At 38.8% G+C, this 19,610-nt stretch overlaps 1 protein-coding gene across 1 annotated transcript in view; it reads left to right on the top strand.

Moving 5' to 3' along the window:
* Nucleotides 1-19,610, top strand: part of LOC116707949 (cGMP-inhibited 3',5'-cyclic phosphodiesterase A-like) — a 67,943-nt gene that overhangs the window by 38,810 nt on the left and 9,523 nt on the right. The window contains exons 2-14 of the mRNA XM_032545657.1: nucleotides 3,192-3,437; nucleotides 9,295-9,440; nucleotides 9,514-9,632; nucleotides 9,715-9,958; nucleotides 10,036-10,112; nucleotides 10,211-10,407; nucleotides 10,508-10,645; nucleotides 11,860-11,971; nucleotides 14,208-14,315; nucleotides 14,752-14,951; nucleotides 15,795-15,998; nucleotides 16,102-16,263; nucleotides 19,257-19,518. Of these exons, the coding sequence (XP_032401548.1) occupies nucleotides 3,192-3,437; nucleotides 9,295-9,440; nucleotides 9,514-9,632; nucleotides 9,715-9,958; nucleotides 10,036-10,112; nucleotides 10,211-10,407; nucleotides 10,508-10,645; nucleotides 11,860-11,971; nucleotides 14,208-14,315; nucleotides 14,752-14,951; nucleotides 15,795-15,998; nucleotides 16,102-16,263; nucleotides 19,257-19,518 (2,215 nt within the window). The remainder of the gene's footprint in view (nucleotides 1-3,191; nucleotides 3,438-9,294; nucleotides 9,441-9,513; nucleotides 9,633-9,714; nucleotides 9,959-10,035; nucleotides 10,113-10,210; nucleotides 10,408-10,507; nucleotides 10,646-11,859; nucleotides 11,972-14,207; nucleotides 14,316-14,751; nucleotides 14,952-15,794; nucleotides 15,999-16,101; nucleotides 16,264-19,256; nucleotides 19,519-19,610) is intronic.

Here is a 19,610-nt window from a genome sequence, read left to right as displayed (position 1 = left end):
GTTGTAAAACAGCGGCAACACCCAAATCTTTGAGCATGAGTGGGCGGGTGTCTATAGACACACATAAACTCATCCTAGTATGCCACTTCCTCTATGACATTAGCTGCACAGAGTCCATTACTGCCAGGTAATAGGTGAATGTCACAATAGCAGGATGTCATAAAGCTCTGGAGTGGTCTAATGGATTTTGTTCGGGTTGAGGTGACACATGCACTGTCTTTTCCAAGAAACAACATAGTTCCAGCATCAGATTATACTTTTGAAAAGCTAGTGCAGCCTACATGTGGAAGGTAACTTGGAGAATTATGTCTCGTCTTGTCTGGAGAAACTTTGGACGGTTCTGGTTCTTTAATCCTTTTTGTGTCTCCCTTTTGATCCTCTTCACACAATTTTTATGCTTTACGGGGACGTGAGAGGAGGTACCCAACTTGCACTTTGAGAGGGAAAAAAAAATTACAACTGACATTACAAAGGCGGTGTAAAAGTTTGGAGCTCATACAAAGCAAGTGACAAGAGCAGATACTGTTGCCAGTTGCTGAGCCTCGTAGCCTCGGGGGGGGCAGACAGATGGGAGATCGGAGGCTTATGGATGTACTGATCATGTGAGCGCATTCGCTTCAAAAGCCGGCGTAGAGCGGCGGAGAGCTACAGGAAGAGAGCAGAAGTGGAGAGGGAAAAACAGGCTTTGATTTCTGAGTTTCATAAGCTTGGCGCGATGCCCCTTTTAGCTTAGATAAATAAGTGAACATTTTCATTAATTAATTAAAGCGTTTGTTTTTATTGTTTTTTTAAAAATAAATATAAACAATTCCTGTCGAGGTGTACCGATCAAAGTTTTGAAATTGATTTCTAATCTCCAGTTTAGTGAGACTCTGAACTGACTTCAGCTGATTCTGATCTATTTTTACTTTATTTTCCTTGCATGTAATGGTTGGCAGAAAATAAATTTAATGTGAATCAATGTAGAAAGCATTGCATCATGCAAAAAAATTGTAAAAGTGAGTAATAACTGAAAGTGCTTATTAAGCTAGTTATACGTATAGCTACCAGTTTTATCAGTCACTGTTTCGGACGATGGAAACCTTGAACATTTTCCAATTTAAAGAGAATCTTAATGGACATTTCATATCCCATTTCATCAATCAAAAACAAAACTTTTTATGTCCGCAACACAATCCACATAGTCCAATTAGAAGACATCCTCATCTTGCATTTGAGATTGATGGACAAGATTAGCAATTGCTAATTATTGATTGTACACAATTAGTAATTACAGCTATAGTGTAGCACTTACTCAAAGACACAACTATAAGTAAACACCATTATTATACAAATAAAATATGCCTTCAGAAAAAAACAGCTGATGCTTATGACTATGAACCTCAGATTTATTCATCACTCATGAATCTAAGGCAGTCTTTCTCACTTTCTTTCTCATTTCTGGTCCTCAGGCATCACTGCTCTGAATGTTTCCGGTGTTTCCTTTCTGCCACATGCCTGACTTGAATAAGTGGGTGACTAAAAGGATTCTTTAGCATTTAAAGGAGGTCATTCAGTCATTTGAAGCAGGTATTCAGGAACAGAGATGCATGTAAAATATCCAGGGCAGCGGACCAGAATTGAGAAACACTGATTTAAAACTTTTGTTATCTTGATAACTTCTATTTTCTGATGTGCCCAACTTTTTGGCATTTTCTACATTCACTTTTGAGATCCTCTTTGATTTCCACACTCTGTTTTAACACCAGAGGGAGACAGAGGATTGGAATTTATGCTCATGATGCTACAATGAGTCTTTGGGGAGCAGAGGCGACATCACACTGTGTGTGTTCTGCAAAACACTAGTTTGTCCTTTTCCTTTAAGCAAATACAAATTTATTAGTTGACAGTTAAAGAGTTGGACACCACACCTTGAGTCTTTGGACACCACTGGCCAAGACATGAAGCCTAAAATATGCCTCACGTCCCGTTTTAGATGTTTCCCTGGTTCAACACATCTGAGTCAAACTCCTGCAGGAACTTCATGACATGCTAAGCCGTTTGAATCAACTGTGGGACACACCTAAAACATGCAGGACACAGTTAAAGCTGGGGTATATAACTTTTATTTAAAAAATATATGTTTATTTGTTAAAACTCTCACTATGTCGTGACAACCTAGCATGAGACAAAGAAGTCGAGCTCCTCTGCCTTCTGCACAGTTATAAATGAGTTCTTCTCTAATCTCTAATTTATGGTAAAATACCAGCAACTATGGTTACCAGATTTTACTGTATTATACGGTAAAATACGATATTTTATCTTTTTTTATGAGGCAGTAAATGTCATGTAGCTGATTATGAGTCTGATGCGTGATACAAAGCAGTCTCAAAGGAATTACCATCTTACTGTACAAGAAAGAGTCTAAAAGCCCACAGAAGAGCAAGAAACTGAGAGATGTCTCTGAAAAGCTCAAATGTCATCACAGGATTTTGCTACTGTTGATGTGAAAGTGCAGACGTGGAATCAAAATAAGACGGGGAAAATTTACCTTTCATGCGAAGTGAAAATTTTATTGGCAAACATTACTTAGAATTGTTGTAGCACTTTTTATGTCCGTCCTCCCACGTTTCTACAAATGAATCAAAGATAAGCATATTTGCAAGTGAAAAGAATTAAAATAATTATATTTATATATAACTGTTTGGTTTTTTTTGATGACCAACTACATGAGGAGGAACAATCCCCTACCATTACCATGTGCAGAAACAATGTACTGTGACCAGTGTATTTCTGCTGAAACTTATCTTCATTATTATAAGATATTATATGATGTGAGGATGTAAAAACTAAAAAAAAATAGCTGATTAGCACAGACTAAAGCGGGAATAGTCTACAAAGACAACAAATGGCTGACCTTAGATAGAATCTCAGTCTATAACAGCGATTGCAGGCTGGGGGCGCTGTTGAAGGGTTTGGACATGTAGTTATTTTCATGGAGGTACTGGAGATCTGTTGATGCTGTCTTTATTTGTTCTTCACTAACCCACCGCTACTGTATAATGACACAACAAGCAAGATACAACTGTGCCTGTTGGACTGGTTGAAGACAAACACACACAGACACTCTGATTCAGAGTTTGCAGATAAACTCATTGCCTTTTATTACCTAAACAAGCATCAAACAACTTGTTTTTCTCTCTTCCTTCTAGTCCTTGGGCACCAGCGTGGTGGTGGACATCGCGGTGATGGGAGAAGCCCATGGTATGATCTCAGACCTGCTGGCCGACCCCTCCCTGCCTCCGAACACCTGCAGCTCTCTGAAAGCTGTCAGCAACCTCCTCAGCACCCAGATCAACATCCAGCCTCTCCATCGGCCCCGCATCCCCACAGAACCCCACGCCTGTTCCGACTCAGAGGATGGGCCGGAAAGACCCGAGAGATTGGCCATTCCAAAGGTTAATATTTGACTACGTAAGATTTCAGAGTTGCAAATTAGTGATTTTCCTGAAACAAACAAACAAAAAAAACTGAAACTGTTTGATTTTGGAACCAATATGAGATTTGTGTAAAACATTGTTTGTGTATTGTCAGTAGTCTAAGTTAAAGTACCGATATCCAATTAATATTCTTTGGCATGTACTTAAGCAGTCACTTCATGATCAAAGATATTATTGTGAAAGCTTGGTAGAAGTAGTTGCCCAGAGGGTGGCAAAGGGCTTAGGGGCCATCATAATTTGAAAACTAATTTTTTGTTATTTTCAGTAAAAATAGCTGATTTTCCTCTCTTAATTTTCAATCTGTTATAGCAGTATGTGCCCCATGTTGTTTTATGGTGAGCTGCCAAACTATATATCTATAAAAAGATTTTTGTAGCTGGTTGGAAATCAGAATTGCCAGCATGCAGTTCTGATTTGCAATCAGATGAGAATTATCCTGTTGTGGTAATAAAGAAAAGGATAAACAAGAATGAATGCAACCATGGTGAGAAACCTTCAAATAAATCCTCACTGCACATATCTGTTGAATAAGCTGCGTTTCAGGTGGTTTTATTTTGTTACTATAGAGAGCAGTAAGTTAACTGTCACACATCATTTTCATCCATTTGTTTATTTATCTGTCATCCCCTCGCCTGCTTCTGTCCATTTTCTTATTTGAACTTTGAGAACATCATTTGTTGTTCCAGCTAATTTATTTTTTTTCTAGACTTTTCTACTTTGTTGACTTTCTACTAGTTGTTAAGTAATAAATCACCAGCCACAGCTGACTTTGTTTATATCATAACAAACTGTATCAGATAAGCACAGTGAGAGATGTTATCTGCAAGACCACATGCTTGCCTTGAGTTTATGTGATTTGATTAGCATGTTTACCTTAGTGATGAGACTAAATTTGTGAAGTTGCAACTAAACAATTCAATTCAATTAAATTTAACACTGCCAATCCACCTCATTTGCTTTCATTGCTCCCCCTTAAATCTCTGGCAAGCCAGGCAAAGAGATGTTGTTGTCAGGGAGATGATCTTTGCCCATTATGATTGGTGGAAGAGATTATTTGAATTTCCTCTGTCTCTTTCTGCATCTGTGAAGCCTCCTTTTCAACTCTTCTGGGATTTGGGGTCATAGTTCAGGTATTATTTGACCTTTTGAGTTTCTAATCAGCTTCTCCCATTTGTAAAAACAATATGTTACTGCCAGTTACCGGTCATAACAACTCTCCAAAAGTATAAAATTAAAAGCAAAAACCCTTCCATTTGCACAGCATTCAAAACCAGAGTAATTTTCCGAACATGAGATGCCTCAACAAAAAAACAACAACAAAACAATGTCTGTGTTCTGTCATGTTCAGGTGCTGGCATCTAGACATAAAACCCGAGGATAGAATCTTTGGCACTTTGGGTTTGAATTAGGTGTACCCCATCCCTGCATAAATTACACTCAAACTTCACTTCATTGCACGGTTGATGTGGTTCTAATGACCCAAAATCCTCTGGATGGCTTAATAATGTTTGACAAGGCCAGTGCTTCAAACTGTAAGCAGGCAGAAAGAAAACTAAATAAAGCGTGTGATGTAATACAGGATACCTGGAAAGTGAGTAGCTGCTTTAAAACTGCTTGAGTGCACTGAAATGTTTAGTACATGTACTGAATCTCAATGATCAGAGAGGGGGATTTGAGAATCTGGTCATATTTCTCACAAAAACAAAGTAACATGAGGCTAACGAATGATTTTGAGGAGCTTTTCTCATATATAAATGTACAGAGGTTTGCCAAAACCATTCACACCACTTTGAGTTTTTATTTTATTTTCTGACATTCTATCACAATACTAGGGAGCCCCCCAGGGGACATGGAGATGTTTTTTTCTTTTGCATTCCCTCACAATAAATATTGCGTTCCATCACAATAAATTAGCAAATACACCCTGGTCTGTTTTGTATACAGTCATAGTGACAACAAAGGTCAATTTAAAACAGCTAATATACACATTTAAAGAGCTTCGGTGAAAATGTGTTTTTACATCCTTCACTCTTTGGCAGAGAAACTGGTTGAAAATCGATCAACACTGAACTGCTTGTTCATTTATGTTTGTTTATGCAAGATGGAGATGGGACTGCATATGATAACGACCCTTAATTAACCATGCAGACTGCCAAGATGAAAAAGACACAATCATAATTGTCAGACGACTTTATTACCCCGTGAAAATAACTCAAAAATAGTCCCAACAGTTTGGATATATGTTTTCCTTCTTTTCTTCATATGGAAAGTTTCTGTTTATATCTTAGAAGGAATGGAAAGAAAAAACCCATGATTGACCTGTTTTGCGTTCACAAATACCTAAATCTTCAGATATTTCATAAACTAAACCTTACAAAACATTATATTGTATACTATAATGCACTATAATCAGAGAAGCAACCAATAGGTCTCTGGTAATTTTTGGAAGAAATTGAGCCAAATATCAAGCAATTCTGGAGGAAAACCTGTTAGAAGCTGTCAAAAAAGTTAAAAGACTGTTGTTGATGTTCACCTTCCAGCAGGATAACAACCCAAAACATACACCCAGGCCTCCAAAGGAACAGATTGGTTTAAAACATAATTATATGTTAAAATGGCCCAGTCAAAGTCGAGACCTAAATCTAATGTAGAATATGTGGCAAGACTTCAAAATGGATATTCACAGGGACTCTCTATCCAGTCTGACTGAAATTGACGTACACTGCCTGGCCAAAAAAAAAGTCGCCACCTGGATTTAACTAAGCAAATAGGTACAAGCCTCCTATTGGATAAGTACTGCATAGGCGATTATCTTTCAGCTGGCAACAAGTTATTTAACCCCAGCTGATGCAATGAGTTACTCCTCATTTCTTAAACAACCATGGCAAAAGACACATCCTGTGGTCGTGGAAAAGATGTTAGTCTGTTTAAGAAGGGTCAAATCATTGGCATGCATCAAGCAGAGAAAACATCTAAGGAGATTGCAGAAACTACTAGAATTGGGTTAAGAACTGTCCAACGCATCATTAAAAACTGGAAGGATGGTGGGGAACCATCGTCTTCCAGGAAGAAATGTGGTCGGAAAAAAATCCTGAATGATCGTGATCGGCGATTACTTAAACGTTTGGTCAAATCAAATCGAAGAAAAACAACAGCAGAACTCAGGAGTATGTTTAATTGTGAACGCAAAAGCATTTCCACACGCACAATGCGAAGGGAACTCCAGGGGTTGGGATTGAACAGCTGTGTAGCCGTAAGAAAACCTCTAATCAGTAAGGCTAACCAGAAAAAAAGGCTTCAGTTTGCTAGGGAGCATAAAGATTGGACTCTGGAGGAATGGAAGAGGGTCATGTGGTCTGATGAGTCCAGATTTACCCTGTTCCAGAGTGATGGGCGCATCAGGGTAAGAAGAGAGGCAGGTGAAGTGATGCACCCATCATGCCTAGTGCCTACTGTACAAGCCTGTGGGGGCAGTGCTATGATCTGGGGTTGCTGCAGTTGGTCAGGTCTAGGTTCAGCAACATTGTGTGCCCAAAGAATGAGGTCAGCTGACTACCTGAATATACTGAATGACCAGGTTATTCCATCAATGGATTTTGTCTTCCCAAATGGAACGGGCATATTCCAAGATGACAATGCCAGGATTCATCGGGCTCACATTGTGAAAGAGTGGTTCAGGGAGCATGAGACATCTTTTTCACACATGGATTGGCCACCACAGAGTCCAGACCTTAACCCCATTGAGAATCTTTGGGATGTGCTGGAGAAGGCTTTGCGCAGTGGTCAGACTCTCCCATCATCAATACAAGATCTTGGTGAAAGATTAATGCAACACTGGATGGAAATAAATCTTGTGACACTGCAGAAGCTTATTGAAACAATGCCACAGCGAATGCGGGCTGTAATCAAAGCTAAAGGCGGTCCAACAAAATATTAGAGAGTGTGACCATTTTTTGGTGGCGACTTTTTTTTTGGCCAGGCAGTGTATTTTGCAGCAGAGAATTTGCAAAATAAAAAAAGACACCCAGTTGGTGGTTGAGTAGTAGAGACTTAAATCATGGTTCAGGTTACTAGTATAGTGACAACAATTCACAACAATAGTTTTCATGGGCAAATTTTGAGAGGTAGAATTCAGTTTAAGTAATAAAAAGGTGATAAAAAGGAAGTAGATGTAGCATGAAACACATCTTCACCCTCTGTATGTTGTTTGACAAATCAGATCAAAGAGACAAACAAAAGAACAACTCTAGACCCATGATATTTGCGATGGGAAATTGATAAAACAGACTAACACAGTGAATGCATCATGGGACATCCTCCATGAGTTCAGGCCCAAAGCTGTGTTACCATAGGAATAGCTCAGGGTCACCTCCCTTAAGCCTTGCTTCCTGTTCCACTTTTAGAAATAAGAACCATAATGAAACCTGCTGCATGAAGACAGAGAGAAGTGTTTTGTGTTACATTGGAGCTTTGCAAATAAGACTTACACACGTGAAGAAATATGCATTTAACAAAAAGACACTAAATCTGAACCTCTTCTGCTGTCTACATCAAAATCTTTGGTCTGACGAAAATCACAAAATCCACAAAATGACAGCGCTGCATTCTGCATTGGTGAATGCTGAATATAATGTTTATTGCAGGGTTTAACACCATAACCAAAATCTACTGCTATGGAAAAGTTTTTTTTTGTTTTTTTTTTCCGTCTACAATTCTGCCCCAGGGCATTTAAAATACCAGAGACATGTCTGATAGTCCAAAATCTTCATTTGTTCTATTTGAACAATTTTTAGAAGATTCGGCTTAGCTTATTTGTTCATTATTTAAGTCTAAGCTTGATTCTTTTGGTTTTGCTGACACAAGGGAGCAACTAGGATTCTAATGTTTGTCAGTCACGTAACCATCTAGGAAAAATCATGTTTCACTTCTTGCGTAGTCTTGTATTAACTTTTCATAACAGCACTTTGCACTGCAGGGGTTCCTTCATATTTCTGCCACTGCTTGGATTGTGTTTGCGTACCTGAGACAAAAGTATGCTTAAACAGGAACATTGTGGTCTGTCTCTTTGTTTGTGTTACATTTAGATAGGGCTTTGACCTGGTTTATACCATTTCTAAACATTTCACAAGGCGGGAGCATACAGAGCGAGGGGTGGTTGAACATTCCTCTTTGCACAATCTATCTAGGTTATAGAGAGTCCTGGGTAGTCACTAATACTCTCTTCTCTTTAACATAGTCAGAGGATTTCTTTAGGACTAAGTCTGGGGGCTAGCATAGTTATGGAACAAAGTTTGGTTTCTGTTTGTGTTTATGTTGCCATATGTTTTGAGTTATTATTCTGTTGACAATCCTGAAATCCATTTTTAGTTTTCTGCCAGGGGCCACCAGAATTTAATTAAAAATGTGCTGCTATCTCAAAGAGTTTATGATGCCATGCACTATAACAAGGTTCCCTGAACTTTGGAAGAAACCAACAGCATTACAAACCTTCCACAATATTTAACAGAGTTGTTGTTCGACAGCTGGAGTGTTTGTCACTGTTAGTTTTATCTGACCAAAGCAGGTTCCAGATAAGGTCCTAAGCGTATGCCTGGTGAAGGACTAACACTGCACTTCACCGCATACATTCCCTAACAAGGTGGAGGGACAGGGGAACTCGTCAGAGTGAATGTTTATTAAAAAATATATTAACTCTGTATGCTTTTAATTCTACTTTAAAATCCCAATAGAATAAACAGAAGTTTGTACTCCTGTGAAATAGTTGCAGGAGTGTGATGCAGATGTGTTAACTTGCACCTGTTTATTTGCCCTGCAGCGTCTCAGAAGGAGTCTGCCCCCAGGATTGCTGAGAAGAATTTCATCCACCTGGACCACGACCACATCAGCCACGGGGCTGCCCACCATCGAGCCGGGCCCCGTACGGCGAGATCGCTCAGCCAGCATCAAACACACTGTGGACAGGTAATCGCCTCACCACTTTGAACAAGACAGGATTACTTTGACTTCCAGATCTGATTAAATTGTCTTATCAAAGCGGTGATTCCTGGAACAACCCATTGATGATAACTATCTCAAAGAGCCGCTCCATGTCAGCCTCCTACACTGCCTCTGGCACTTCCAACCACCTCTACAGCAAACCACTGGGAAGACCAGGTGTGTGGACAATTCTGGTCCTTGGAGCTCTTCTTTTCAATGATTCCATTTGACCTGGGAAACAATCTTTTTTTTCTTTCAGGTTTCCCTCTCTCCAACGTATCACCTCTGGGCTCGCCATGTCCGTCTCCTCCTGTCCAGGGAACGCCCATCTCCAGTCCGACGATAAAAACGTGTTCAGTTCAGCTTCCTGAGCTGGCTAGGCCACTGACAGAGCAGGTTCCTGTGTCTGTTGCCCCCAAGAGCCATCACACAGTCTTAACTCACAGCCAGAGTTTTCCAAGCTCCACCACCATTCACTGGCGACCTCCATCACTCTGCGGCAGGTAAAGTCCAGGCAGTTATGCTCTCCTAAGCTAAATACAAAATGTAAGCAGATATATCTCTGTGTTTTCATATTTAGCTGCGGCAGGCCGTTCAGCAATCGACTTATCAATGGAGTAGAATCAGGCAGTAAACAGGACAGAATACCGCATCCAGGTACTGCCCAAGAAACATCTCATGGAAACAGTCAAAACACAAATGGTAGCTAAGATTTAGAGCAGGACATTTCTGATTCTGTGTGATCCCCTCTCTAGATGAGCGCATTGTAGCTTCCTCAGATTACGACAGCACCTATGACAGCACTTATGAGACCAACCACAGTGACAGCAGCGACTTTGCACAAAACGACGACGAAGGAGAAGGAAGCAAGAAGCCTCCTGAAGTAAGGGGCGGCTGTAGGGAGTGTCCGCCGGAGTGCATCGTTCTTCACACACTCCTACCATCCCCAGAGGTAAACGATTTTACTGACTTTAACAATATAACAAGGCGGTGTAGGCCTCTCGAAGATGAACAGAGTAAGAGCTGTGTCTGGCTTTACATTCACCTGTCAGGACAAGTCAGCATCTGCCCCGGAGAGTCCAGTCATGCCGGGTCTGGAACCCCTGATGAGTCAGCTCAACAATTGGAACTTCCCCATTTTCAGCCTTGTGGAGAAGACTCATGGCAAAACAGGCTGCATCCTCAGCCAGGTAAAAACAATATGTGTGGCAATATTTAGGATGAATAAATGTAACCAAATGAAAGGCTGCAAAGTAATAGAAATGTCCACATTCACTTCAGCTGCAATATTCACGGACTATTGGGATCTTATGGTGTGTGAGGACTAATATAAGTCGGAATTGCTAACTAGAGGGAAAATGATAGAAACTTTTAAAAGTTTTAGAAATAAAAATGTAAAAAGTATGGCTCACATTTGTGTTCAACGCTCCAATTATAGCCAAGCATCTTTTAAGATATTCCTCCCCCAGCTTTGGGCAAGTAGTGAAGGCTTTCCCAATTTGTCTTTTTAACACGTCACAATGTCAGTAGGAGATCTACACAAGTAAGAGAGTGCAATGTGTGACTTAAAAACATTCATTTTTAAGTCTTGCCACAGATTCTCAGATGTATTTCTTCCAGTATCACTCTGTATTTAGCTTCACCTATCTTCCCATCAACTTTGACCTTGCCTCTGCTGAGGAGAAGCATTACATACGTCACAGTTAAAATGTTCTAAATTGCCAATACATTAAATAACATGATTTGAATTTACTTTGAACAAAATTTTCTGTCTGGTGAGATGTTTATATTTAGCTGCCATTGTGGGTAACAGCAGCTGTTTGCACTTGAAAATTTTAAGAAAACAGCTTTTTAAAAGGAAAGGGAAAAAAAAAAAAAAATCTCTTACACTTAAATAAAGTCTTCTCGAACCAATATACTTTATTCCTGCTGTTTGCTCATTAACAGGCCCTCCCAGAACAGCTGTTTATATAATGAGACTGAATTAAATACAGGTAGACAATTATTAAGGTAATTAGTTGTACTGTACTGTACTGGTATCAGTTACAGAAGAGAGCTGAATACTAGTGCGTGCATTGATTTTTACATTTTTATTTGTAGATATGTATTTGACAGAGATGATTTCTATGTGGAATAATCTCTGTTTTTTATTCAGACCTGTCTGAGAACTCAAGCTGCTTTCCAGCTCTTTTGCAGATCAATAAAACAACAGAAGTGCCATGAATTGTTGAATAAACTAGATCATCAAGGCACATGAATTTATTATATCTTTACTAACACTTCAGTGAATAGTGTTAAAAGATTTACAGGTCGACATTCTGTGTTAGAGAGGTTAAATTATTTGAGGGTAGTATTGTAAACACTTATTCAGATTTTCAATGGTGATTGTGTTCTTGTTTCTCAGGTGACCTATCGGCTTTTTGAGGACACTGGCCTGTTTGAGACCTTCAAGATTCCCATTAAAGAGTTTATGAACTACTTCCATGCCTTGGAGAACGGCTACCGGGATATACCTTGTGAGTAGAATATCCAAATACAGCTTTAAAAAAAAACAAGTGCAGCAATTCCTTTAGCAGCCACAAGGTGGATGCATTGCGCATGTAATAACACTCCCTCACCTGATCTATTCAGTCTGTGTGTTTAATGCAACTCTGCAAATAGTTTGCAGACATGAAGTTAAGCACAGATGGATCTTTATAATTTATTTAAAGTTCAGCAGTTAATATATACTCTCACAACCATCAAAATATTTAAAACAAAACCAACAGCAGGGGTTAACAGAGCAGGTATTAATTGGAGTTTAGATATTTAGATGTTGAATGCACTGACTTTAGTTTGGTAGAAGATAAAATACCATAAATGACTGCAATAATGTGCAAGCTACAGTGTCTGTGAAAACGTACGCAACCCCTTAGATGGTTTACCCATTTCTGCTTTTGGAAATCAATGAACAAAATGTGGCTTTTTCCACAAAAAATGCTTGTAAGTGTTTTTTTCAGAAAGAACATTCACAAGCTAAAACCTGAAATCTGATTCAGTGTTTAGTAGATGCACCATTGGCTGCAATTCCAGTATGGTGTCTGTAGGGATAGGTCTCAATCAGGCTTGCACATCTGGACTCTGCAGTTTTACTCAATTTCCGTAATTTCCGTGTAACTTTAGTTGGATTCGTCAAATTATTTTGTTTTTTTTTGCTGGAAAATAAATGTTCTCTGAAAAGAACATCTTGCAGATGGAAACAGTTTGTCCTCAGCTGCGTTTTGGTCTCATAAAACTGAAGAACTTTCTTCTACCTGACCGTGGAGTCTATTTGAGCCTTGTTATGAGTTTTCGTCAGCAGTGCTTTTCTAATTTCCACTCTCCCATAAAGCTTTAAATTGTGACAAGCTGGGCTGCAGTTGTTGTCTGTAGTCTCCTCCATCTCAGCTGCTGAAGCTTGTAACTCCTACGGTGTAGTCAGAGCTGTCATGGTGGCCTCTTTCACTAGTCTCCTTCTTGCATGATCATTCAGTTTGTGAGGACAAGGCAATATTCCTTCCATTTCTTGTTGAGGGATTTAATTTAAACCCAAGGAATGTTCAGTGCATTGGAGATTGTTTGTATCCACCCCCTGACTTATACTTTTCTGTAACTTTTTCTTTGATTTCCTCTTAGTGTTCTTTCGTTTTCATGCTGTATTGGCAGCCAGCATGAAAATAATAATATATTATTATTCAGTAAACGGAAACTTCCAGACACACAGGTATCTTTAAACAATAATACAATAATCGCTGCCTTATTGCTCTCACTGCGCTCATAATGAGACTACTACCACCAATTGGTTGGACCTCTGTTGAATAAGGTCAGTCGGGGTGAATAATAATGCAATTGCACATGTACAGTATTAAAATTGTACATGGGCTTTGGTTTTACTCAATATAGTCAAGGTTTTTTAACCTATGATGGAAATCCATGAAGTTATTTTTGCTACGCCACAATCACATTAGTTCTGAATATGTCTTCTTCCTCAAAGCTTTCTGTAAGTACATCTGGAGGGTCTGAGAACTCATTTTGAAGCAGGGCATCAACATGTATCCCATTAAACATGGGGCATAAATAGAAGTTTACTGGAATAAAGTGATTGTGTTATCCATGCAAAATCAAAAGTCCTCGCTTAGGGACAAGTTTTATTTACAGTATGTCACTAAAATCTCAAATAGCACCGATGCCTCTCTTGGGCTATTTAAATAAAACATCTATGAAACTTAATGCAATTTAATAAAGTCTCTTAAATCAGTTAATCAATCAATCAACTCATTTTGTGAATTCTGGTGGTTAATTTTCTTCACACGCTGCATTCACGTTTGTCCTGATTGTCTTATTGTTCTCATGTTGATTATACATTAAAAATAGCTCAATCAATCAATCATTTTGTTTCAGTCCAGATTATTCTAAATGTGCTGACAACTGTCTTTAAATCTCTGCTCCTACTCTTTCTGTTTGTGTTATATTTTTTATTTTTTGAGCAAATTTAAACATTAAGTTCTTGAATCCTCTAGGCCTTATTTTAGTTACTTTCTACTGTCATTTATAAACAATCCAACTAAATAAGCATTGGATTATTTTTTTATTATATAACCTCTTCATTAATTTCATGCAGTCACATAAGTCATTGTGTTACCTTGAAGTTATGTGATTGTAAATGGCTGCTTTACTGCAGGAATTTGTTCCCTCCTATCTCTGTGTGAATTAGCGGTTTGGTTTTCGTTTCAGATCACAACCGGATCCATGCGACTGATGTGCTGCACGCCGTGTGGTACCTCACCACCCAGCCTGTGCCGGGCCTGCCCATCCTGCCCACTGAGAACGGGATTCACACTGGTGCGCTGTGTCTAAACGTAGTAATTTCCTATGGAAAAACTTTTAGAGTTTTCCCTCTTGTTTACATTTAGTTAAAACATCGACATAAATTATAATCAATAATGTTGATATTGCAAGGAGACAAAGTAGAAATAAGTATAGTTTCCTAACTGTCTATACTTTAGGCTAAATTCTTTAATCGAAATGTAAATGTTGAACACAGCAAACCCATATATTGGGTAGAGTGTAAAAGCAAACTATGCTAGTACTATTTTTCTTTTTTTCTTCTTCTCTTGTTTCAGTATGATTGTCAAGTGCATCTCTTGATTCCATCAGAATTGTTAAAGATGATGATGGCTACAGCTCCCTGTCTGGTCTAGATGATTAATTAAAGTGCTGCAGGTAAAACAAAGCAGAGAGAGGATTTTGTTGATTTTGTGTCTCTTGCTGTGTTCAGACTCGGTGAACAACATTACGTCTAGAGCGCCGGGCTTCCTGGTTTCCAAGATGAGCTGTGTGTTGGAAGACGGCTACAGCTCCCTGTCTGGTCTAATTCCAGCCCTGGAGCTCATGGCCCTCTATGTAGCTGCCGCCATGCATGACTACGACCACCCTGGAAGAACAAACGCCTTTCTGGTTGCCACAAGCGCACCACAGGTACATGAATGTACTGTCCTGGCAGAGAGAGAGGGATCAACACTGGCAAAGGTTTTTGTAGGTTGCAGATTAGTCTAGGATTAACTGCACTAACAAGGACGTAAATAAGAGTATGATAAAACTCAAGCTGCAATATGTGGTAACACTTAATTTGATGGGTTGTGAATAAGACTATCATGACACTGTCATAAACATGACATAACACCTGTCATGAACATGAGTAAGTCTTCATGAATATTTATGACTGTTGTCATAAAGTGTCATTCGGTAAATCATGACACTTTTAACACAAAGTTGACATTATTCAAAATGTCTTCGTTATGACAACTTGACATTAACCAAGAAATCATGATCTGACATAAATTTGTTATAAAAGTAATACTGATTAAACTTTAAAATTATGTTGCTCTATGTTATTAAAGCTAAAGTTTAATCAGTAATACTTTTATAACAAATTTCCAATTGTCTCTTCACTCATGTTTCTATTATCCATTCATCAATTCTTATGTTCATTCATTCATGTGTTCGTTCATCAGTCCATCCATCCGTTTATTAAAAAAAGCTTATGCAATCTGTTCTTCATCTAAAGTTACCATTATTTTAGGTATTTTACACATAATTACATACATAAATACATAATTACTTTATAACAAACAGAATGTAGATACAAACTATCAACTACCAGAACAATTCTGTGATGTCACTTCCCCAATCAAATAAATCTGTACTGTTTTAATAGCTAAGCCCAAGTCATTCTTATTATATTGTAATAATGTAATGGACCCCTGTGAATTATTGAACACTATGTCAAGTTGTGTGTTTTTCTCCCTTCTTTTGCTGTAGGCTCTTCTGTACAACGACAGGTCGGTGCTGGAAAACCATCATGCGGCTGCAGCGTGGAACCTCTTCATGTCTCGACCAGAGTTCAACTTCCTGGTGAATCTTGAACACGTGGAGTTCAAGCGATTCCGCTTTCTTGTCATTGAAGCAATCCTGGCTACTGACCTCAAAAAGCACTTTGACTTCCTCGCTGAATTTAATGCAAAGGTAAATAACCTTTTTTTTTTACTTTACCTTGCTTGATTGGTTAACTCTATGGATTATCTTGCTCAATAAGCAACATGTTTTCTTTTGCCACCTTTCTTCTTAGGTGGGTGATGAAGGAGTATCTGGCATTGACTGGACCAATGAGAATGACCGATTACTGGTGTGCCAGATGTGCATCAAGCTAGCTGATGTCAATGGACCTTTGAAGAATAAGGAGCTACATCTGCAGTGGACAGAAGGGATTGTCAATGAGTTCTATGAACAAGTGAGTTTGTGAAAATATCTGCATCCTAATAGGTAGAAAGAGATTAAATCACAGATATATATTTTTTAAAGGAAATGCAGGGGTTGCATATTTTAAAGCTACAATCCAGTGTTTTCTACAAAATTGAGCAAAGTCTTTGGGATCACCAAAGCACGTTTTGCCTAATGAGAGATGGGCTTGTGTGTTCTTTTAGTTGGCAGTGGGTTTCGTGTTGGAGCTCTCTTATGGATTCCATGTTGCCATGAACTGTTTCTGATATTTATAATAGAGGAAAGGATGGAATGAAAAGCAAGGTTGATGTTTTGAATTCCCTTTCTCTCTCAAGAGGTAATTTCTCTTCCTCCTGAGGGAGATGATGGTTCAAAGAGACACAGAAAACATATGACTGGGATTTACGGTTGCTTTGTGTTTAAGGACACTCCACTAAGGATCTTTTGTGTGCACCTACCCCACGTGGAATCAGATTTTCAGAAGACTTTCTGCTCATGAATTTGTCATTGTAGACTGATGCTTGGCAACAAATCCTTCATCGAACTACCTAGACCTAAGAGATAAAATCTGATGAGCTGGAGTGATAGTCTTGTTGCGAAGCAGCTGTAGCCATTTCTAAGTTTCCGGGATGTTCAGTTTTATAACTCTATGTTATTCGCAGATGTAAAAAAAAAAACATTTCTAAAATATTTTTACTATCAAGATGTAAAAGGCATTTGCTATAACAGGATTCCTTTGACTAACAGTGAAGTGGAATTTTACATGACAAACGTAAAACCGCAGCTCAAATCTTTTGGGAGGCATCAAAAGAGAGATGGAGAGCATTTGTGTTTTGTTTTTTTTTTTTATAAGGGGGATGATGACCTAAATGTGCCATCATTGACAGCTCTCATTCAGTGGCTGAGACAGATCACAGACATTCACACAGCTTGTCAGAGATGTAAACACACATTTGTTTCACACCCTGCATAATGCCACTTCAACATGTTGAACACCACTAATACCTAATAAAATGATGTAGGCTGTGATCCTACATGGATGCGATGTATGCAATATCCACCAGTACTCCACACTGACGCCATACAGGTTTTTGGTTGCCATGGCAATAGGAATCCTTGTCCCCCAGCCCCCGTCCTCTTTTTGTACAGCTTGAAAGCAGTAACATCAGACCGACAAAACAACAAAACAGAATCCTGCACTGTCATAACATTTGATGGAACAAAACAAAACAATCCTTTTTTTTTTTTCTCGGTTTTGTTATCTTGGCTTCCGTTACAAAAACCAAAACAGGAGCAGCAGTTCCAAGAATTCAACCTACAGAGCAACTTCTAGGTAATCCTCCAACTGAGATATGCAGTTGGTTGAATGAAAAATGAGAAAATGCAGAAGTGGGAATCATGCCAAGCATGAAAAACAGAAGAAATTGATGGACTCACGCACTGCAATCATGTTTCCTGATGAGTAAATCTGTTAAATGGGGGCAGATAAATTTCAAGCAGAGTATTAATGCTTACAATTGTTTTGATCGTGTGGGAATAAATATGCAGATTGGAGTCGTCACGGCTACACCAAATCTCCGACAGTGAGACGGTTTTATTTTTTAGTATGGTACCTAAAGATTAGTTATACTTTGAACTCATCTTTTTTTCTATTTGTAGTCTACTTGACCTATTTTCCAGCGACTGTATCCGGGGGCTGTGTATCTGGGACTCTCAGTGCTTGACAGCTGAGTTCATAATATTTCAGAGATAGAGTTTACCCACAGTCGGCTGAGCAGCTGTTTGTGTTATTTATTTGATACAGTTTTAGTCTCATTAACCAAAGCCTCCATTTTTACATGCACCACTCCCAAAAATGTACAAAAAAAATAAAAAAGAAATCAGTTTTTAAGCCAAAAGATTTTTTTTTTTTTACTTAATCACCTGCACCTATTGTTATCCCCACTGTTTATATTTTCTACAATGCCTTTTGCCAGTAAGAAAACACTGAATCTTCTAAAATTGCAAAAGGCTGGAGCATTTAGAGATAAAGGCCATTTTTCCATACAAAGACTCTACCATACATTTCAGGGCTTGGAATTGTGGTGAAAAAAAAGTTTATGCTATTAATTGTCAAGTATTCTGTTTTAATTGGGTCACGTATTCTGAATCATTGTTGTGCTCTAAGACACAATAACAAACCCATTTCCAAGTAACTGGTACAGTCCCGTTAAATAAAATGTTCTGTTACTTTATAAAGTTCATGACACCATATAGTCACCGTCGGAAGAGAAACAGGATCACAGCATCATGGGCCCTCCACCGTACCTAACAGTTGGAGAGAGATACTTCACTTATTGATCCTTTGAGAACCATTTGGAGAGTTTGTTACTAAAATGCACATTTTTAGTCTCATCTGACCAAAGCAAATGGTCACAGTCAAGGTTTCTGTAAGATTAACCAAACTCCACATGTCTCATGGCAGGACACACTTTGTGTTTTCTTCTCAAGCAAACAGTTTATAGCATCTAGATTTTACTGTGTAGATTTGCTGACCCCAATGTCCTGCTCTTTATAGCTTTTCTCTAGGAAGAAATAAATATATTTTTAACTTACGCTGTATGTGGGGTTATAGTCAAATGGGTATTTGTCCAGACTGGTTTTTCCCCCATCCGGTAGTTTTACACTTTTTATTATTCTGACTATGTATGGGAAGGTTTTGGTGATAAGTTATTCTCTTTCTCCCTTTTCTTGATTCACTTGGACATTATGTTGTCTTGTCTCTCTCCTTTTGAAGAGTGGCTAAAAGAAATGTAGTCGTCTTGCAGTTTGGAAGTTGTGGATTATCATGTCTTTGTTGTGCGATATATTTTTGATCACTGTCAAAAGATTTAATTGAGCAAAATAAAATGTTGGCTCAGTCAAAGTACAGTTATTAAATATTATGCACATGTTTATTATTCCAGTCCTTGTATATTTTGTATTTTCTCTCCCTTTTACATTTCTTTCTCTGCATCCTTCCAGGGTGATGAAGAAGCAACTTTAGGCCTTCCTATCAGCCCATTCATGAACCGGTCTGCCCCCCAACTCGCCAAACTACAGCAGTCATTCATCTCCCACATAGTGGGACCACTGTGCTCCTCCTACGACTCTGCTGCTCTCATGCCAGGGCGCTGGGTGGACCTGTCTGAAGATGCGGTTCAGATAGATGTGGAAAAGGAAGAACAAGATACAGAAGAGGAGGACACGGCGGATGAGGAGGCGTCAACAGGTTCCGATGGGTCCCGTATGTCTGCTTTCTAATTAATAGAACTCATTTAGCGGTGATATTTATGATAAAAGGAAAATTGACAAAGTATGTCACAAACAATTATTGTT

Source organism: Xiphophorus hellerii, chromosome 18, assembly GCF_003331165.1.
Source record: "Xiphophorus hellerii strain 12219 chromosome 18, Xiphophorus_hellerii-4.1, whole genome shotgun sequence".
Classification (NCBI taxonomy): Eukaryota; Metazoa; Chordata; class Actinopteri; order Cyprinodontiformes; family Poeciliidae; genus Xiphophorus; species Xiphophorus hellerii.
Note: the sequence above shows the minus strand (reverse complement) of the source record. Positions and strands in the feature narration are given on the sequence as shown.